The 22,570-nt window shown below is 45.4% G+C and overlaps 1 protein-coding gene across 1 annotated transcript in view; it reads left to right on the forward strand.

Moving 5' to 3' along the window:
• The window catches only part of RNLS (renalase, FAD dependent amine oxidase), a 217,653-nt gene that overhangs the window by 20,249 nt on the left and 174,834 nt on the right, over positions 1 to 22,570 (forward strand). Inside the window, exons 2-3 of the mRNA XM_040437487.1 lie at positions 9,742 to 9,847; positions 20,267 to 20,409. Of these exons, the coding sequence (XP_040293421.1) occupies positions 9,742 to 9,847; positions 20,267 to 20,409 (249 nt within the window). The remainder of the gene's footprint in view (positions 1 to 9,741; positions 9,848 to 20,266; positions 20,410 to 22,570) is intronic.

The following is a 22,570-nucleotide window of genomic DNA, read 5'->3' on the forward strand; positions in this document are numbered from 1 at the left end:
CGAGATGACGCATATATGCGTGACTGTGCGCAGGGCTGCCACCTCCGGAACGCGATCCTGCGTTAGGCGGTCCGGAGGTGGTTAAAGGAAACCTGTCACCAGGATTTTGTGCATAGAGCTGGGGACATGGGTTGCTAGATGGCCGCTAGCACATCCGCAATACCCAGTCCCCATAGCTCTCTGCTCTTTTAATGTGTTAAAAAACCTTTTTGATCGAGGGCAGGGACAATTCACATCGAGTTTTCCACTCCATCCATATTGCTCGAACAAAAAAAACTACCGTTACTGGGAATTGATGCCGAAAAAGCGTTCGATAGGGTGAATTGGAGCTTCATGAGAGCAACTATTAGTAAGTTTGCCTTGCCAGAGTCCTTTATTGACGCGATATTCACCCTATACGAGCAGCCAAATGCTAAATTAAGAGTTAATGGCACACTTTCACCAACATTTGAGATTACGAACGGCACTAGACAAGGCTGTCCTTTGTCACCTTCCCTGTTCATTCTGGTGGCCGAGACGCTTCTGCAAGCAGTCAGACAAGACCCAGAAATAACAGGCATCAAATACGGAGGGAAAGAGTTAAAATGCACGGCATTCGCTGACGACCTCCTCTTCATTGTAACGAATCCTAGGGTGGGACTGCTCAGTTTAGAGAAAAGGTTAGAGGAATTTAGCAAAATCTCGGACTTTAAAGTGAACACGGCTAAGTCGGAGATCCTGAATATTACACTTACAGAGGAAGAAGCAGTTAGGCTTGAGAGAGTATCCCCATTCTGCTGGACCAAAAATCCCATTAAATACCTTGGAATAAAAATCCCACAGAATCTGGGAGACCTTTTTAAGTACAACTATATACCTTTAATAAGCTCTATTAAACAACTTCTTCAAAAATATAATATACCATTTCTGTCGTGGATGGGTAGAAAAAACATTATTAAAGCATATATAATGCCCAAGATCCTATACACTTTGCAAATGGTACCCATACACATCGAGTCACATTTCTTTGTAGAAATGAAGCGTCTCCTTTCTATTTTTTTATGGGCAGGGAAGAAGTCGCGTTTGTCATATAAAATCTTGACAAGGAGAAGAGAAAGAGGGGGTCTAGGATTACCGGATGTGGGTACATATTATAAAGCAATCCAAAGATGGCTAGAGTTAGTGCAACCACTGAGAAAGTCAGATGTAGGAGATCTATGTGAATATAGTATTGGGCATTCATTCCAAAAATATCTTTGGCTCCCCAAAATCAAGAAAGACCCGGTAGAAAGCATGGACCCTTTGTTTAAGGGAATTTACATGACGTGGAGCTCAATGAGGGATATTTTAGCCCCTTCTCCATCTCCACTGATGCCAGCAAACCTCCTCCCCGACTTGCTAGAGATCCCAATAAATATATTCCCAGACCTTTGGTCCACCCTGGCCAAAATTGGAGTGAGAGATTTCATGGGGGATATAGATCATCATTTAAAAGAACAGCTCACTGAAACACTTAGGAAATCTCCAACATTCTTCCTGGCCAATTTACATATAAACTCTGTGTGCGGGAGAGCTTCGAAGATTCTCATTCCAGAGACCCCTCACTGATTTGGAGGATCTGCTGAAAACTGCTCAGACAAAGCGAAGGAGGATTTCCGAGGTTTACTTGGTGCTGGGAGGTCAGGGTGAGACCAAAAAGAGGCCTTATCTACTGGAATGGGAAAAAGAATAAAATATTGTGCTATCAGATCAAGAGACAAAGAAGATACTAGCAACGTCACACGGGTTCTCACAATGTGTGCGATTGCAAGAAAACCATTACAAACTCCTTTCTAGATGGTACAGAACACCAGAATTTTTATACAAAAGAGGTCTATCTGAATCCCAGGAGTGCTGGAGATGTGGAGAAGGAGTAGGATCTCTTTCACATATTTGGTGGGCCTGTCCCCGTATCACTAAGTTTTGGGAGGGAATAAACAAAGCAGTCAAAAAGATAGCTACACCAGATTTTAATATATCTCTAGAGATGGTAGTTCTTTCAAAACCCACTAGTCATTATACACCAACAAAGAAAAACCTTATGACTCATCTGATAGCAATAGCTAAGTCTCTCATACCATTGCACTGGTTAGACACGCACCCTCTTACCCTTCAAGAATGGAAGGCAAAAGTGGATCAAATTTATACCTTCGAAGAAATGACTAGCTGGATAAACAGAAGACATGATAGCTTTAATAAGATATGGAATCTATGGGAGATAGTGAAAACTGTAGTTTGAGCTTCACATAGAAGCGAGTGAATTGTTAAGTGATGATTCAATAGGATATTATGAGAGCAAGTCCTGTACATCTGAACGCGATTATAAGGGAAAATAATAGCATTCTGAAAACAGAATGCTTAGTAGGTGATCAATTGAGTGTTAAAAAAATAAAATAAAATTAACTCACCTTCTCCTCTTGTTCGCGTAGTTCCCGGTCACTTCTTTAATGATGATCTGTGGGCTAAAGGACCTGTGGTGACGTCAGATCACATGCTCCAATCACATGGTCCATCACTACGGTGGACCATGTGATTGGAGCATGTGATCTGACGTCACCACAGGTCCTTTAGCCCACAGCTCATCATTAAAGAAGTAAAGAAGAGACCGGGAACTACGCGATCAAGAGGAGAAAGTGAGTTAATTTTAAAAAAAAATTTAACCCTCAATTGATCACCTACTAAGCATTCTGTTTTCAGAATGCTATTATTTTCCCTCATAACCATGTTATAAGGGAAAATAATAACATCTACACAACACCTAACCCAAACCTGAACTTCTGTGAACAAAACACATTGCACCCACGCGATAAAAACTGAACATCGGAACGCGGGTTTGCCGCAATACACCGGGACGCATCCGGACCTAATCCGGACACGCTCGTGTGAACCCAGCCTAAGGATTCAAATCACAGTCTTAGGGCTCGTTTACACGAACGTGTGATGCCCGTTGACCGCATTTGCGGATCCGCAATACACGGGCACCGTTCTGTGGTCATTCTGCGTCACTGATGCGGACCCATTCATTTCAATGGGTGCGTAAATCCGGAGGTGCGGAACGGAACACTGCGGAGTTCTTTCTGGGGCAAAAAGATAGAGCAAGTTCTATCTTTTTGCAGAACGGAAGGATCGCGGACCCATTTAAGTGAATGGGTCTGCGATCCCTATGCGCCTGCCCCACGGACAGTGCCCGTGCACAGCCCTTAGGTTGATGTTCACATGATATTTTTTTTTACACCTTTTTTTTTACCAGCTCAAGGTTTTTGATACAGATCTGCACCAAAAAACTATGGAAATCGCCCAAAAAAACGCATGGACTTACATGGAAGTGTTTTTTTTTTATTCTTCCCATTTATTTCAATGGGAGATTCAGTGCAGATTCTGCCCCAAGATAAGACATGCTGCTTCTTTTTTCCATGTGGAAAAAAAAATAGGGACATTTATCAAATTGGTGTAAAGTAGAACTGGCTTAGTTGCCCATAGCAACCAATCAGATTCCACCTTTTATTTTCCAACAGAATTGTCAAAAATGAAGGAAGTATCTGATTGGTTGCTATGGGCAACTAAGCCAGTTCTACTTTACACCAGCTTGATTAATGATCCCACAAGTGCTGCTTACCATTGAAATTATTGGAATGCTGTTTTAAGACGTGTGCTGTCCGCATCCACACTTCCGTTCCGCAAAAAAAAGAACATGTCCTATTCTTGTCCGCAGACACGGACAAGAAAAGGAACTTCTATTAAAGTGCCGGCCATGTGTGGTCTGAGAAATGCGGAACCCACATGGACGGGTGTCCGGGTCCGCAAAACACTTGGGGACGTGTGAATGGACCCTTAGAGTTATGGAATGTATTGGATAACACTGACATAATGCTGTCAGTGTTATCTATTACATTCCAGAACTGTAAGGGTTACATAGCATCATAAATGAATATAATACTATGCGACCCCGGCAGTGCTGGGAGGTCAGGATGGGAGCTGCGCTGCGAGTCCGGAGCTTGACACTCGCTCGTCTGAAAGGGGGCTAATGCTTCCTTCCTGACAATCGGCTGCTCCTCATCTCTCCTCAATGTGGCTTTATGCCCCTTTCGCACGAACTATACATCAAACTGGTATAAAGTAGGGGTCATATATCAAACTGGTATAAAGTAGGGGTCATATATCAAACTGGTATAAAGTAGGGGTCATATATCAAACTGGTATAAAGTAGAACTGGCTTAGTTGCCCATAGCAACCGATCAGATTCCATTTCATTTTCCGAAGGAGTTGTCAAAAATGAAAGCAGGAATCTGATTGGTTGCTATGGACAACTAAGCTAGTTCTACTTTATACCAGTTTGATAAATTACCCCAATTGCGTCCTGATCTGTTCAGGAAAAAACTGAAGGTTTTGCACACAAGTGCAGTCAGTTTTGTCTGCGATTGCGTTCAGTTTTTTCCGTGCGGGTGCAATCAGTTTTAAAGCATTTTTCATGCACGTGAATAAAAACGGAAGAATTACAAACAACATCTCCTAGCAACCATCAGTGATAAAACGCTTTGCATTTGGACTGCATCCAGACTGTATCCGGATGCAATGCGTTTTTCACTGAAGTCCCTATCACTTCTATGGGACCAGGGCTGAGTGAAAAACACAGACTATAGAACATGCTGCTATTTTTACGTAACGCAGAGATGATGCGTGAAAATCAACATTCATGTACACAAACCCATAGAAATGAATGGGTCAGGATTCTGTGTGGGTGCAATGCGTTCAATTCAAACAAAACTCGCTCATGTGAAAGGGGCTTTAGGCGGCCGGAACCCTTCTCAATTTATAAGGGTACTTTCACACTTGCGGCAGAGGAATCCGGCAGGCAGTTCCGTCGACGGAACCGCCTGCCGGATCAGTCAAAACGTATGCAAACTGATGGCATTTGTATGACTGATCAGGATCCTGATCAGTCTTACAAATGCATTAAAAAGCCGGATTCGTCTTTCCGGTGTCATCCGGAAAAACGGATCCGGCATTTATTTTTTTCACATGTTTTTCGGTTTGCGCAGACCGGAATGACAAATCCAGCATTCCGGTATTTTGAATGCCGGATCCGGCACTAATACACTGCTCAAAAAAATAAAGGGAACACAAAAATAACACATCCTAGATCTGAATTAATTAAATATTCTTCTGAAATACTTTGTTCTTTACATAGTTGAATGTGCTGACAACAAAATCACACAAAAATCAAAAAATGGAAATCAAATTTTTCAACCCATGGAGGTCTGGATTTGGAGTCACACTCAAAACTTTGATGTAACGTCCTAAAACAAGTCAAAATGAGGCTCAGTAGTGTGTGTGGCCTCCACGTGCCTGTATGACCTCCCTACAACGCCTGTGCATGCTCCTGATGAGGTGGCGGATCTCCTCCCAGACCTGGACTAAAGCATCTGCCAACTCCTGGACAGTCTGTGGTGCAACGTGACGTTGGTGGATAGAGCGAGACATGATGTCCCAGATGTGCTCAATTGGATTCAGGTCTGGGGAACGGGCGGGCCAGTCCATAGCATCAATGCCTTCGTCTTGCAGGAACTGCTGACACACTCCAGCCACATGAGGTCTAGCATTGTCTTGCATTAGGAGGAACCCAGGGCCAACCGCACCAGCATATGGTCTCACAAGGGGTCTGAGGATCTCATCTCGGTACCTAATGGCAGTCAGGCTACCTCTGGCGAGCACATGGAGGGCTGTGCGGCCCTCCAAAGAAATGCCACCCCACACCATTACTGACTCAATGCCAAACCGGTCATGCTGGAGGATGTTGCAGGCAGCAGAACGTTCTCCACGGCGTCTCCAGACTCTGTCACGTCTGTCACATGTGCTCAGTGTGAACCTGCTTTCATCTGTGAAGAGCACAGGGCGCCAGTGGCGAATTTGCCAATCTTGGTGTTCTCTGGCAAATGTCAAACGTCCTGCACGGTGTTGGGCTGTAAGCACAACCCCCACCTGTGGACGTCGGGCCCTCATATCACCCTCATGGAGTCTGTTTCTGACCGTTTGAGCAGACACATGCACATTTGTGGCCTGCTGGAGGTCATTTTGCAGGGCTCTGGCAGTGCTCCTCCTGTTCCTCCTTGCACAAAGGCGGAGGTAGCGGTCCTGCTGCTGTGTTGTTTCCCTCCTACGGCCTCCTCCACGTCTCCTGATGTACTGGCCTGTCTCCTGGTAGCGCCTCCATGCTCTGGACACTACGCTGACAGACACAGCAAACCTTCTTACCACAGCTCGCATTGATGTGCCATCCTGGATAAGCTGCACTACCTGAGCCACTTGTGTGGGTTGTAGACTCTGTCTCATGCTACCACTAGAGTGAAAGCACCGCCAGCATTTAAAAATGACCAAAACATCAGCCAGAAAGCATAGGAACTGAGAAGTGGTCTGTGGTCACCACCTGCAGAACCACTCCTTTATTGGGGGGGTCTTGCTAATTGCCTATAATTTCCACCTGTTGTCTATCCCATTTGCACAAAAGCATGTGAAATTGATTGTCACTCAGTGTTGCTTCCTAAGTGGACAGTTTGATTTCACAGAAGTGTGATTGACTTGGAGTTACATTGTGTTGTTTTTTTGAGCAGTGTACATTCCTATGGCATTCCAGCAAGTGTTCTGGATTTTTGGCCGGAGATAAAACCGTAGCATGCTGCGGTTTTATCTCTGTCCTGATCTGTAAAAAAGACTGAACTGAAGACATCCTGATTGCATGGGGATAAAACTGATCAGTTCTTTTCCGGTATTGAGCCCCTAGGAAGGAACTCTATGCCGGAAAAGAAAAACGCTAGTGTGAAAGTACCTAAGCTGGCTTGTCTCCAGCCAAATCTAATGAGTCATGCTTTTCTATTTTTAGTTATTTTTCACTGTTATCACTTGTCTCTATAAATGTGTTTTTTCTTTATGTTTATATGGCCTGATGAAGACACAATATCTGCATCCAAGCACGTTGCATGTCATTTTAAAATGTTTGCACCAATAAATCAACCATTTTTGACACTGGCAGCACTCTGGCCCAATTTTTTTCTTTTTATTACTTCCTAGAATAAGGAACATAAGAATGTGTCATCGCTTTGTTCTGACATTTATCACTTGTCCCCTAGCCACCCCACCAAACCTGATATTGTTCTTTGGAATACTGGTGGGTCATAATTTGATTCGATCTGATTCAACTTTGTCATTATACATGTATAAATACAGGGTAACAAAATACCGTTTGCATCTAATCAGAAGTGCAAAGAGCAGCAAGTGCAATAAAAACAGGTTATATACAGATAAGCTCACGCCGCAGGGGAGAAGCGATGGGCGCGAGCGCGCTGTATAGGAACGGCGCAGGCGCAGTGAACAAGAAGATGCCAGGGAGGGAGGGAGCCGTAGCTCATGCTGTGGCAGGACACGCACGACGCATGCGCGAGAAGAGCGCAGTCATGGCTACAGGGAAAAATGTCCATCAATATGCGGAGGAGCGGCATAGGGGCGGGCTTATCCGACATTGAAGAACTTTTTTATGGAAAAGGGTGTATTAAAATTTTTATTTAATAAAACCTTTTTTTAACTTGTTTTTAACTATTTACTAGTCCCACAAGGGGACTTTTATAGACTATCTTTTGATTGCTTCTATAATATATTGCATTACTTATGCAATGTAATGTATTATTCTACCAGTACTATACTGACATCTACCAGCAGGCTATGCCAGAGAGGTGCAGCCTGCTAGGAATACACCGAAGGCAGACCTGGGCCTTCATTAAGCCCTAGGCTGCTATACCAAGACATTGGCACACTGCCACTGTGCTCTTGGAAAATGTCAGTGCAGCAGATTTTTGTGTACCCTTCTCCAGATCTGTGCCTCCACACAATCCTGTCTCTGATCTCTACAGGCAGCTCTTTCCTCCTCATGGCTTGGTTTTTGCTCTGATGTGTATTGTCAGGTGTGAGACCTTATATAGACAGGGATGTGTCTTTTGAAATCAAATCAACTGAACAGGTGGACTCCAATCCTCAAATATGATCAAGAGAAATGGGAAGTTCCCAGAGCTAAATTTCAAGTGTTAAAAAAAATCATACCAAAATTTTAGTTTTTCCTTTTTTTTTTAATTTGCATTATTTCCGAAATTCTGTTTCCACTTTCTCATTAAGGGGGGTAAGTGTGGATTGATAGGGGGAAACATTTTTTATTTCAGCACAAGGCCGAAACATTAAAAAGTCAGAAAAAATTGAAAGGGTCTGAAGACTTTCTAAGTGTACTGTATAGAGAGCCCCCTTTAGTTCCACCACAGAGGAGTTATGGCCCCTTAGTGCTCCAACATAGCAGAATGCTCCCTTAGTGCCCCCACACAGTAGTTATGCTCCCTTAGTGCCTCCTCACAGCAGGTATGCTCCCATAGTGCCCCCTAACATTAGTTATGGCTAGTGTTGAGCAAACTTGTGTTTTAAGTTTGGTGACTAAAGTTCGGGTTCGGGTTATCGAAGAATAGCGTTCTGGATTCCGCTACCACGGACCATAACGGAATTTAGAATCCATTACGCGATTCTTCGATAACCCGAACTTTAGACGCCGAACTTAAAACACAAGTTTGCTCAACACTAGTTATGGCCCCTTAGTGCCCCCATACAGTAGTTATGTCCCCTTTAATACCCCCTTATTTAACCAACAAATGAAAAGAGACAGTTATCCGGCTCATAGCTCCACCATAGAAAGGTCTAGGTCCCAGTAGATGGTGCACAGATAAAGCTTCTTCAGAAACGTTAGCATACTTGTAAAATGAATCCAGCACAACTTCTTGATAAAAAACAAAATTCTTTATTGGTCACTCTTTGAAAAAGATTCATAAGGTCAATGTACACAAGCTATGTGTTTCAGAGAAACGCATGTCTTCCTTCATCATGGCATGCCTCCTTATTTCCTCCTAAAATTAGTTATGCCCCTCTGTGCCCCTCACAGTAGTTATGTCCCCTTAGTGCCCCCTCACAGTTGTTATGCCCCCTTATTGCCCTCTTACATAAGTTATGCCCTCTTTCTACCTCTTACATTAGTAATGCCACTTTACTGCCCACTAATATTAGCTCTGCTGGCTAAGTGCCCCCCTCACAGTGTTGCTGCCTCTTTAGTGCCTCCTGCCATACAATCGTTTTCCCACTTAATTCCCCTCACAATAATGCTGCCCCCTTGGTGCCCATTAGTAAAGCCGATGTAGTTATAATAAAATAAAATTACCCCCTGCTTCACCATTATATTCAACTGTATCTGCGTCTTCAGGACACCGATTCACTTCAAAGCAGAACATGCTTCATCTTATTAACCATCCCAACAGTCAGATCTGGAACATTTTGGAGGCTGGTGGACTACTGCACACTGCGCGAGGTCTAGGGCACTATGCTTATGATCTGGGGCACAATCTATGGGCCTCCAAGAACGCAGTTTTGGATTGAAAAAAAAGACCAGTTGCCCATAAGAACTATTCATTTTTTCCCTTTCCAAAAGACCACTGGGGAATGAGGGCTGAAATCTAGTTGCTATGGAAATTGCTCCACTTTTCCTCTTGCCTCAGTTTTGATAAGTCTATAATCTAAGCTGAATTCCTAAAATACATAAATTGCTGGTGATGATACATTTTATGAATAGGCCATGAGTTTGTCTTATATAAATGCATATGTTTTACACTTGCTAATTATAACTATTTTTCGTTACTGTTTGTTTAGGGGGACGCATGTCTACAAGTCGGTCACCTTCTGACCCAAACTGTACCGTAGATTTGGGAGCCCAGTATATCACAGTCACCCCAGATTATGCAGAGAAGCACAAAACGTGAGTCGCGTTATTGACCCCTTTATTGGTATGAGGACTGTGTACACCCAAAAGAGAGGCGGTTTTCTCAATCAAGATGGACGGTATGAGTGGAGGCAGACAACGCAACTGCAACGTAACCCAGAGGGGAGGAAGGGGGCAGTGACTCAGTGCAAACAGGTGGAGTTCAAGGCAAACAGATTATATAACAGTAAGGGTCCATTCACACGTCCGTGTGTGTTTTACGGATCCGCAAAATACGGACAACGGCGATGTGTGTTCCGCATTTTGCGGACCGCACATCGCCGGCACTTATTAGAAAATGCCTATTCTTGTTCGCAATTGTGGACAAGAATAGGACATGTTCTATTTTTTTCGGGAACGGAATTGCGGACCCGGAAGTAAGGATCCGCAATTCCGGATCCGGGCAGCACATCGTGCTGCCCCATAGAAATGAATGGGTCCGCAATTCCGTTCCGCAAAATGCGGAACGAAATTGCGGACTTGTGAATGGACCCTAACTATATAAATGCCTATGCAGTTAGCTCCCCATAGTGGCATCGGCAGCCAGCTTTGTTATAGAGGCTGGCCTGAATACTTTGAGAAATATAATGTTCACGATATTTATGAAGCACCTATTCCACCTTTCTGACAAAGAAGTCGGAATATGTGGATGAGGTCAGGTGTCACTTTTTTAATACAATTTTTTTAAAATTAGGATTTCTTACAAACTGGATGAGGCTGCAGTCCCATATTAAAGGAGTTTTTGAGGTCATATTTACTTTTAAGCAAGTGCCCACAGCCTGCTCCCCTGACCTGCGCCATACCTCTACGGTCCTCCTCTCTGCCTCCGCGTTTCCCATCTTCTGGTCCCTGCACTATTTACATCCGGCGGTGCATGGACAAAATCTATCATAGGCCCCTCACCTACCATGTCTATTGCTTGTAGTTCCCTCAAGCACCAGGGCCTGGCTTTGACTGCCACCTCCGCACTCCCTATAGCAGTGCTCTCCAACCAGAGCCACATGTGACTCTAGAACCACCTGAATGTGATTTACCATTTGTTGGCAACGCTAGAAACTATTATGAATTATTGGCACTAGGGATACCATAGCATTATTACGTACTCCATAAGTACGCTCATCGTAGATGTATGGTCACCACACTTGCACATGGTGCAAGGAGGAAACAACCCTCCAGGGTCAGGCACAGGCAAACTTGCAGTTTTGAAGAAATGGAAAAATCTCCAAGATTAAAATCCATGTTCTTTATTTGTATTCGGGTCGTCTATGCGTATGAGACCTACCTACCTACTTCTAAAGCAGTAGAGGTGTGCCGAGACTGCTGTACGGAGGGTAGGCTAAAGGGGCCCACCCCCATAGAGTTGTTGTAATAATGGGATTGGGAGGGTGGGGCAAACGAGCTGACGCTGGTGAGGATAGAGGGGGGAAGGCAGCCTTATAAACGCTAAACCCCGCCTCCCCTCATACAAACACAGCAAATATACATTTGCTTATCACTTGTATTCGGGTCGTCTATGCGTATGAGACCTACCTACCTACTTCTAAAGCAGTAGAGGTGTGCCGAGACTGCTGTACGGAGGGTAGGCTAAAGGGGCCAAAAATCACAAACATAGGTTAAATGGCATATGTTTATTTATAATTACAAAACTAGATTACTGAAGGCACTAGACATTTCAACCTGCGGGTTTGGTATATACCGGGCATAACAAGCCGACTTCCACCTGCCTAGCTTCTTAATTACATGTACCGGGACATTGTGCTTAGATGCAGCGGAGGCCGCCCCGATGCGCATAGAATGCCCCGTAATCGAGCTGGGGTCGACACCAATGTTCCTCAACAAAATACGGATAAACTTGAGGAAATTTGTGCAACTCAAAGGAGCAGAACCTAACCTAAGGAGAGGTGCCTCACCCGGGGTTTCTTTAATAAACTGTAACCACTCTCGAATGGTTTTCACAGGACACCATTTATTACCAGTAGTAAAGTATTTAACTTTAGTCAGCTGTCCTGGGCGTGTCGTCTTTGTAGAGGTTAGCGTAAGAATGTAACAAGACCCGTCCCAAGAGAGCTGACTCTTCCTCAGATAATTTTTACAGCTCGCGGCGCAGGTGAATTCGCCTGGTCTGAGGAAACCATAGAAAGCCAGATACATGGTTGTCTTTATCAGTAAGCTAGTATATTCACCAAAAGGATATCCTTGCAACATATCAGATAAGGACCTGAACATCTTCCCCGTAAATGGCTGCCGGGAAGGACGGGTGACAGCAGAGCCTTTCTGTATACCCCTCAGTAACATTCTGATAGGATGCGCAGAAAACAATGATGGTAGATGAGGATGCTTCAAATACAAATGATGTTGTATACCGGCCAGATATGACTTAATAGTACTGTAAGACAGCTTCAGGTGTGAGTGGCAAAATGCACCAAATGCCAGTAGATAAGATATATATCCTGCTCCACCTGACGGGTGCGTTCTCTTAAAGTTACAGAATGACGCCCAAGCTTTCTTATACATCCTCAGGGTGTTATCGGACAGTGATCTAGTCATAAGAGACCTAGCAGTGGCAAGGTGAGCCGCTAGTCCATCACCAATTGGTTGAACTCGGGAATGGTTGCCGGTGCGTGGTCTGCCTGTGGAGAGACCTGAAAGAAGAGCGACAGGTTACCCCTAGATAAAGCATCCGCCGCTACGTTAGCTTGCCCCTTAATGTGATCACATATAATATGGAAATTATATTGAAGTGATAACCAAACGAGTCTCCTCACAAATGACATAATCTGAGCAGAGGCTGATCTACCCTTAGTGAGTATCTCTACTAAGGCCTCATTATCTGTCAGGAAGAGCACTGACTGATTCCTCCATAGTGGACCCCACACCCGAGCTGCCGCCACCAGGGGGTATATCTCGAATAATGAGGAACACCTGGTGAAGCCCTCCAACCTGACCACCTCCGCTGGCCATTGATCTGCCATCCACCTATGACCGAAAATAGCTGCAAAGCCTACTAAGGATGAGGCATCCGTATGAACTACTGGAGATTCACTTGAAACTGACGGAACAAATAACGATATGCCGTTCCACTGTGACAGGAACTCATCCCACATAACTAAATCTGCCATCGCATTCTGATCTATGACTACCAGGCTATCTTGATCGTGAGCATGTTTCAAGAGCTTCAACAGTCTAGCGATAAATGACCTGCCTTGTGGAATAATGCGTGTAGCGAAGTTAAGCATACCAAGCAGTGACTGGAGATCTGCTTTGGTGACAGTCCTGACGCGTGCTAACCTATGAACTGCTTCCTTAACTCTAATCAATTTGTCCTGCGGGAGACTAGCTTCCATATTAACGGTGTTTAGGCAAATGCCGAGAAAGGTGATGGTAGTATCAGGACCTTCCACCTTGTGTGGGGCAACGGGGACCCTGAGATCTGCAAACATCGCTTGCAGCACCTGCAGGTCCTGAGGAACATGGTTCGGGGATTCTATTAACAGAAAGTCATCCAGATAGTGAATTACGTGATTGACCCGGAACAAATCTTGAAGTATCCAATGCAGGGCTATGGCAAACTGGTTAAAAATCCAGGGGCTAGATTTAGAACCAAAGATCAATTTGTTAGCGAAGTAGTACTTATTTGACCACTTAATCCCATACCATTGCCACAACTCTGGTTGGACAGGGAGCAACTTAAAGGCATCAGTAATGTCGGCCTTAGATAGCCAAGCTCCCCTACCCAGACTGAGAATAACCTGGATAGCTTCATCAATGGATGCATATTTCATAGAAAATTCCTCTGAAGGAATTAATGAGTTAAGGCTAGGTACCGGTAAAGAATGTGGAGCTGACAGGTCATAGATTAGCCTCTTTTTATTGCTAAATTTGCCAGTCACTACACCAACTGGGTTAATCCTCCAACAATCAAAGGGAGGTTGATCAAATGGCCCAATGAGATACCCCTTATTGAGCTCGGCCTGAATGAGCTGAGAAACTGCTTCGGGATCCTTCGAGGCTGACAGTAGGTTCCTACATTCATAGTTGGTCTGAGGAAGAGCCAGTAAACCTGTATGGAAACCTGCTGACAAACCCTTAATGATGAAACGCACCCAGTTAGTATCTGGATGCGAACCTAACAAGGACTGAAGGAGGCTGACATTCACCATGCCTAGTCATGCCGGTTCCTGGTTTCTTTGTGGGCAAGATGCCCGGGGATGGGCTCTAAAACATATGGCACATAAATGCAATAGCCTACATTGGTTGAAATGACAGACCGCGAAATTGAAATTATTACAGATTTGGGATCTGCCCAAATACTTGATGGGTCGCCCCAACTTGTCTACCCCCGAAGTAGCCTTACTGACTGACGGGCCAGGAGTACTACTCGCCTGTGACAGAGCTGGGTTATCACCGACTGAGCACCAGTCCGTCATATGCGAGTATGAATTGCATTTGGAGCAGGCTGAGGCTTTGAGACCGGCAAAGTGTCTACAGAATAATTCCGTATCAATATTAGACCAATCTACCGTATGTTGGAATTGAGCCAACGCCGCTGCAGCTTTTGCTGAGAAGGAACGGTGATAGTCGTAAAAGGCTGACCCACCATACTTATAAGCAAAATCCACCACCTTGTACATATACAGGTCTAACTCCTCCCTGCGCTGAGGATTAGTTGAACAAACAACATCCCTATATAAGCTGAAAGCTAAAACAAACTCTGGGATGCTGAGTTTCCTGCTCAACCGCACATCTTTGGACCTGAGCACAACCGAAACCTCACCACAGACTATGGTTTTGTTGTCCGGTGCCTCATGTGCTGCTATTAGCAAGGATGCTAAATTAACATCCTTGCCATCAATTATATCCTGCCTAATGTTAGCAGGAATAAAATGGGAAGGTGCTATAGAGGGTGTTAGACCTGACCCACCAGTTATACTATTGCGGGAATTAGAAGACCCCGCCGCACTCTGTGCCATCAACCGAGTAGCTGTATTGCCAGCTTCGACCGACTCTAATCTACTTTGAAAGTCTGACATAGATGATGCCATAGAGTTGATGACCGCGTGCAACTGGGTGAGCGAGGTCTGGATCGTAGCCATGGAAACCGTCTCCTGACTCTGGCCCGCCGGATCCGAAGACAGCAATCGAAAAAGTTCCACCTTCCTTGCGGAGGCTGGGAATGGGATGCCTCTTTTGGTCAGCTCTGCCATCAACTTGGGCACTGTCCATGATCTTAACGACTGCCTGGAGTCTCTCGCTGAATCTGATGCCACGCTTGCATGGGAAGATGACGTGTCGCCCACCACAGATTCTTGAGACATCTTTAACTAAAACATGACATGGTTAATGTAGAACAGAAATCCACCACTAGAATTCACCTGAGCCAAGACGTGCTAAGAACCCTCGTATCCACACACGTGACTCGTACCCAGCACACAATTCACCCTACAACCACCCGATGGCCGAACCTGAATGTGGATACCATAGAACTTATTGTGAAGCACCCAGCGAGTATTGGCTGACCCAGATAGTAACGTGAGGCATGCAATTTGTAACTGTAGTGAGGACAGGACCTGAACCTGTCTGTAGTCGTGACAGGCGTATCGAATCGTTGCCTGTAGTCGTGACAGGACTTAATGAGTCTGTAGTCGTGACAGACGTATCGAATCGTTGCCTGTAGTTGTGACAGGCTAACATAATTGTGGACCGATCAGACATATTCAAGTCCTATGTAAAGCTATATGCTGAAAACATTACATATACACGTTTTTTTTTTTTTTTTATGCATGAGTTGTGGCAGACTACCTACAATAGTACTATACCTGAAGTTGTCTGCTTGTGGATGCCAAAAACAGCTATAAGACCGAATACATAAACAGAGTGTTAGCTACTACTGGCTATAACCTCAACCTACCCAAGTCTAAGATAAATCGTAGCTTACATGCCCCGGATGCCTGCGCGTCAGATAAACTCAGCTGCTTCTAATCGCAGAAATCCTTATACGCCAGAAAACAAACCGTATATCTAGGAAAATCACAGTAGTGCTATAAGTACTAAAATATATCCCCCTTTTTTTTTTTTTTTTTTTTTAATATATACATATATATATATACACACCTACACATATACGCCTGACCCCATGTGACTGCCTAATAATAATTATCCAAACTAACAGTACAAATACACATTCAATTTAAGTAAACCATGAATACTAATGCTATAAGGATTTGTATAGTAGCACTACTGACTTTCAAGTACAGTTTAGCCAGCAGAGCAGCACGATAGAGCAGAGAGACGCCGACAATGAAAACAGCAGAAGGTTGGTATGATCGCATGCTGAACACCCCCGTTCTCTCTCCCCTGTGCGCTGGCCATACAGCCCCGATCTTACCGCTATCTTGCAGAAGTAGTAGGGTAGAAAAAGCCAATGAACTCCGAACTTGCTGCTGCTTGTGAAACGATGTACCGATACCAGGAAGTGACGCAGACGTGCACCACCAGCCGCAAACGAGCTGACGCTGGTGAGGATAGAGGGGGGAAGGCAGAGCCTTATAAACGCTAAACCCCGCCTCCCCTCATACAAACACAGCAAATATACATTTGCTTATCACTAATCCATCTATAAATGGGTATTCCGGTTACCATAAATATAACTTATGTTTTAGACTAATTCATCATCAATAATTACCTAATATAATGTAAATGTCACCTCTTTACCATTCAGTAGTTATAAAAGTAGTTTTCTTCCTCTGCTACTCACTGTGTTTCCTCATACATTACCACGGCATCGACCTGTAGTTCTGAGCCTTTGTTAGGTCGAGCATGCTCAGTGTGTTGCTATCAATTCTCTAGCTAAATGTCTTGTGAAACAAAGGGCGTGTTAGGGTCCATTCAGGGCCGGCCTTAGGTGTCCAGGCGCCCTGTGCGAGCTAACCTTGTGGCGCCCCCCCCCCCCCAAAAAAAAAAAAAAACACTGCTTGTTGCTGGCATCATGGCATAGGCTGGCTGACTATCCAACCAAGTAGTTACCAGCCCACACACCCCAAAGGCCGGTGTAATGTTATACTTCCCTACTTCGTGAGATTTCCCTACCCTCGTCACTTCCAGTCGCACCGGACATGACGTGAGGAGGTGTGCAGCGCCGCGCAGGCGCACAACGTCAGGTTAGGGAAGTTTCACAGCAGAGTGCGCATGCGCCAGGAGCCTCACCAGCGGTTAGGGAAGGGAAAAATTACGTACGGGCCAGTGCTTTTTCCCTACCCTAACCGCTGGTGAGGCTCCCAGCGCATGCGCAGTGTCGGCCGGTGTCCAGCTGAGAACATCCATCCGATCACCGCACCTGTGCACTGGCCCATAATTTTTCCCTACCCTAACCGCCGGCGAGGCTCCCAGCGCATGCGCACTCTGCTTAGAAATTTCCCTAACCCATCGTTGTGCGCAGTGCGCCCCCCCAATATAATAAACATTGGTGGCGCAGTGCGCCCCCCCAACACCCCAGTATAATAAACATTGGTGGCGCAGTGCGCCCCCCCCCAATATAATAAACATTGGTGGCGCAGTGCGCCCCCCCCAATATAATAAACATTGGTGGTGCAGTGCGCCCCCCCCCAATATAATAAACATTGGTGGCGCAGTGCGCCCCCCCCCCAATATAATAAACATTGGTGGCGCAGTGCGCCCCCCCAATATAATAAACATTGGTGGCGCAGTGCGCCCCCCCTCAATATAATAAACATTGGTGGCGCAGTGCGCCCCCCCTCAATATAATAAACATTGGTGGCACAGTGCGCCCCCCCCCAACACCCCAGTATAATAAACATTGGTGGCGCAGTGCGCCCCCCCCCCCAATATAATAAACATTGGTGGCGCAGTGCGCCCCTCCCCAATATAATAAACATTGGTGGTGCAGTGCGCCCCCCCTCAATATAATAAACATTGGTGGCGCAGTGGGCAGTGCCAATGAGGGTTAAAAAATAATTAACTCACCTCCTCCAATTGATCGTCTTCTGTTCTTTCTTCATGACCTGTCAAAGGACCTGTGGTGACATCACTGTGCTCATCACATGATCCATCACCATGGTAATGGGTCATGTGATGAGCTCAGTGACGTCACCACAGGTCCTAAAGAAAACAGGAGACCGGCAGCTATGCGATCAACTGGAGGAGGTGAGTTAATTTTTTTTTATTATTTTTTAACCCTCACTGGCACTTCCCACTGTGCCACCAATGTTTCTTATACTGGGGTGTTGGGGGGGGGGGGGGCGCACTGTGCCACCAACGTTTCTTATACAAATACAGGAGGCGGGTGCCGGAATCAAATAGCCGGCACCCGACCTCTGTGACAGGGAGCTGCGATCAGCGGCAGTTAACCCCTCAGGTACCGCACCTGAAAGGTTAACTCAACTGCAGCTGATCGCAGCTCCCTGTCATAGAGGTCTGGTGCCGGCTATTTGATTCCAGCACCCGCCTCCTGTATTTGTATTTCAGGTCAGTTTTCTTCATTGGTGGCGCAGTGGCCACAGCCCCTCCCCTCCTCCTCCTGCCTCTCTTCTTATTGGCAGCGGCGGGGGCAGCAGGCAGGTCAGACAGGGGAGGGGGAGATGGAGGGGGCGCCCCGAGGGAGAACACAAGTGCAGCCTCGCCTGCCGCATATTACATTGCGAGCTGTCGGCCGCCCAGCGCCCCTGTTACTATGGCGCCCTGTGCGGCCGCACAGCCCGCACACCCCAAAGGCCGGCCCTGGGTCCATTCACACGTCCGCAATTTTGTTTCGCAAAATTGCGGACCCATTCATTTCTATGGGGCAGCACGATGTGCTGCCCAAATCCGAAATCGCAGATCCGCACTTCCGGGTCCGCAATTCCGATCCAGAAAAAAATAGAAAATGTCCTATTCTTGTCCGCAATTGCGGACAAGAATAGGCATTTTCTATTAAGTGCTGGCGATGTGCGGTCCGCATAATGCGGAATGCACATCACCGATGTCCGTGTTTTGCGGATCCACAGATCCGTGGATCTACAAAACACACACAGACGTGTGAATGGACCCTTAGGCTACTTTCACACTTGCGGCAGAGGATTCGGGCAGGCAGTTCCGTTGCTAGAATTACTTGCCGGATCCGTCAAAACGTATGCCAACTGATGGCATTTGTCAGACGGATCAGGATCCTGATCCGTATGACAAATGCATTGAAATGCCGAATCTGTCTCTCCGGTCTCATCATGTTTTTTTTTTTTTCCACATTTTTTGCGGGATCCATTTTTCCGGAACACTCGGATCCGGCATTAATGCATTTCAATGGGAAGAAATTACGGATCCGGCATTCCGGCAAGTGTTCCGGAATCTTGGACGGAGATAAAACCGTAGCATGCTGCGGTATTATCTCCGTCCTGAAAATGCAAAAAGAATGAACTGAAGACATCCGGATGCATCCTGAACAGATTGCTCTGCACGAGGATAAAACTGATCAGTTCTTTTCCGGTATTGAGCCCCTAGGGCGGAACTCTATGCCGGAAAAGAATAATTATAGTGTGAAAGTACCCTAAGTGTGCTGGTGATTACTGAGAAGAGGGGGCGTGACTGGACTGTATATCAGGCAGCCAATCAAACATCAACAGGAAAGCTAGGGATTGTGGGGATTGTAGTTTTTTGAGGGAAGATCAGGTGCCTTGATACTCTGTGTGCTGCAGGCTCACACAGGAGGTAGACAAATGGATTGCAAGGTAAATTGAAGCTCTGGTTATATTTGCAGGTATGGGTTCTGGTTGGGTCACAGCTTGCAGCCTTAATGCAGTTTTTCAAAAGTTTTTTAAGTTCGGGTACTTTCACATTAGCGGCAGGGGACTCCGGCAGGCTGTTCCGGCGGAACTCTAGTGGACGTCTGGAATCGAGTGCTGGAGATTTTCCCATTCCTATAAATCTGCATTGTTGCATACTACTAGGGGTCTACACTTGCCTAAGAGCTATATTAGTGTGGCCAAACACCATCTGTCATTTTTGTAAGTGGTCCTTGACCTACAAAACTTTGGGATCTGCCGCCCTATAGCTATGCCCCTGCAGAGCTTCAAATGTGTGCTATCTGCCCAAAAAATACAAACGGAGGAAACATATGGACGCGTGCATGAGGCCTAATGTAAATGAAGTGACAATATGAATACATTTTGGATTTACGACTGTGTAAGGTCAACAGTTCATTACATGGAGATTCAAATACTGGGGAGATTTATCAAAACTGGTGTAAAGTAGAACTGGCTTAGTTGCCCACAGCAGCCAATCAGATTCCACCTTTCATTTTTCAGAGCTCCCTTGGAAAATGAAAGGTGGAATCTGATTGGTTGCTGGGGGCAACCCAGGTTTTGATATATCTCCCCCATTGTCTTTTGTGACCGTTTCTTCAGAAAAGACTTTCTTTCCCTCTCACAGGTTTCATGATGAACTAGTGGCTAACGGCATCTGTAAACCCCTAAGAGCTGCAGTAGAAGGAATGGTGATGTCAGAAGGATCCTACAACCTTGTTACACCTCAGGGAGTCTCTTCAATTGTGAAGCACTACCTCAGCCAGTCAGGTAACTACATAACTAGAGGAGTATTTTTATTTATCCTACATAGGATTACTTTAACCCCTTCAGGGTCCTGCCATTTTTCACCTTAAAGGGAGTCTGTCACCAGCATTTCACTTTTTTAACCCTTCCCACAGCTCCCTAGCATGCTTACAGTTAATAAAAACGTTACCTCTGGCATCAATCCTGGACTTATAGAACCATCAAAAACGATCTTTATAAGATATGCAAATGAGGGCTCGCAAGTGCCCAGGGGCGGCGTTACACTCGTAGGTGCCCTGCTTGCTCAGCCTTCTCATTGCGACCCCCCGCCCCTTCCTACCCTCTGCCCGCCCATCCTTTCCCTCTGACCGCCTTTGTACTAATCGGCGTCGTTAGCCGGCGCATGCGCAATAGTTACTGTGATGCCGTACAAGGAATGGGCATCGCAGTGCGCATGCGCCGGCCAAAGGAATGAGTGCGCCGGCGCGGGATATCGGCAGAATAACAAGTTAGTACAAAGGCGGTCAGAGGGAAAGGATAAGCGGGCAGAGGGTAGGAAGGGGCGGGGGGACGCAATGAGAGGGCTGAGCAAGCAGGGCACCTAAGAGAGTATCGCCGCCCCTGGGCACTTGCGAGCCCTCATTTGCATATCTTGTAAAGATCGTTTTTGATGGTTCTATAAGTCCAGGATTGATGCCAGAGGTAACGTTTTTATTAACTGTAAGCATGCTAGGGAGCTATGGGAAGGGTTAAAAAAGTGAAATGCTGGTGACAGACTCCCTTTAACTGTTTTCCCTGCACTATGGCATATGTTTTTCTCACAAATTACTGCGGTCAATGGCTACATGATTTTCACAAATGAAACCCCTACAGCCGACAACACCAAAAAAATGTATTCCTATGTAAAAACCAAAAGCCATAAACTGAATTGCAAAACCAGGTCAATTGGCTGCACAAGCACATTGGCTGCACAAGCACACAGTAGCTGTATGTGAAACCAGCTTCATGGGTCTCTCATTCCTAAGGGTATGGCCACAGGGTCCGCTTTCTGCATGCAGTTTTGGATGCCAAAACCAGGAGTGAATTCAAAAAAAAGATAAGTTGTATCTGCCCTTTCCTGAAATCTGCATCAGGAAACCTGACCGTGTGGCCGTAACCTTACTTGTCCATGCATTACAGAGACAGTCCATTGGAGTTAAATGCTATGTACACCTTGTTTATGATTACATGTTAATCATTTTTTGCTAAAAATCATATTTTTCAATTGGCCTTTATTAAAAATATTGAGCTCTTCTCTCACAAAGGGTTAACTGTTTTTCTAGCTGTGTGACTGGTACTTTTACTTTCACTTTGTGTTGGTCATCTATGAAACCTTATCTCTAAACTACTGCGAGGTCATAATCACTTATTTAAGCCACATCCTTATCTGTAAGATAAGAACTGAGCTATAATGTGTGTTTATAAGGGCAAAGAGCAGAGATAAGGAGTCTGTCTGCTCCCCAGATGATGGAAAAGACAGAAAATCCAAAGGGTGCTACTAGAGCATGTCAACAATCTAAAGAAAAAAGGATTCCATATTTTTAATAAAGACTAGTGTTGATCGAGCACCAAAGTGGTCAGGTGTTTGAGTAGATCACCTCGAGATGCTCGGGTGCTCTACCGAGCACCCGAGCACAATGGAAGTCAATGGGAGAACCCGAGCATTAAACCAGGCACCCCCTGCTCTGAAGAGGGGAGGGTGTATGGTTCATAGGAAAAGGTCAGAAATTGATGGAAACACCACTGAAATGGTTCGGGAACAGCATGGGGAGGATGTCTGGTTGCATCTTCGACCAGGTCGCTGCTGGGAACGATGTTGTCCGAATAGTACGCCACTTTTACAGACTGACAATAATACGCACAAAACCGAAGATAAAATGAATTTTAAAGTAAAAATTGTTAGGAAACATTCTTTCCTGTATATTTACTTGTATATAAAGTGCAAGTGCTGCCAAAAATTACAAGGAAGAGGCACTCCGATACAACCTGTATATCACATAAAGTAGGGCCTCATTCACATTGTGGTACAATTGTTCAGGTAGTGGGACTCCTACACCACTCATAAAGCCTATGCACTAAGTGAAAGGGCTGCCAAAAATTACAAGGAACCGGCGCTCCAATACACCCTTTATTAGACATAGGGTAG

Source organism: Bufo bufo, chromosome 6 (assembly GCF_905171765.1).
Source record: "Bufo bufo chromosome 6, aBufBuf1.1, whole genome shotgun sequence".
Classification (NCBI taxonomy): domain Eukaryota; kingdom Metazoa; phylum Chordata; class Amphibia; order Anura; family Bufonidae; genus Bufo; species Bufo bufo.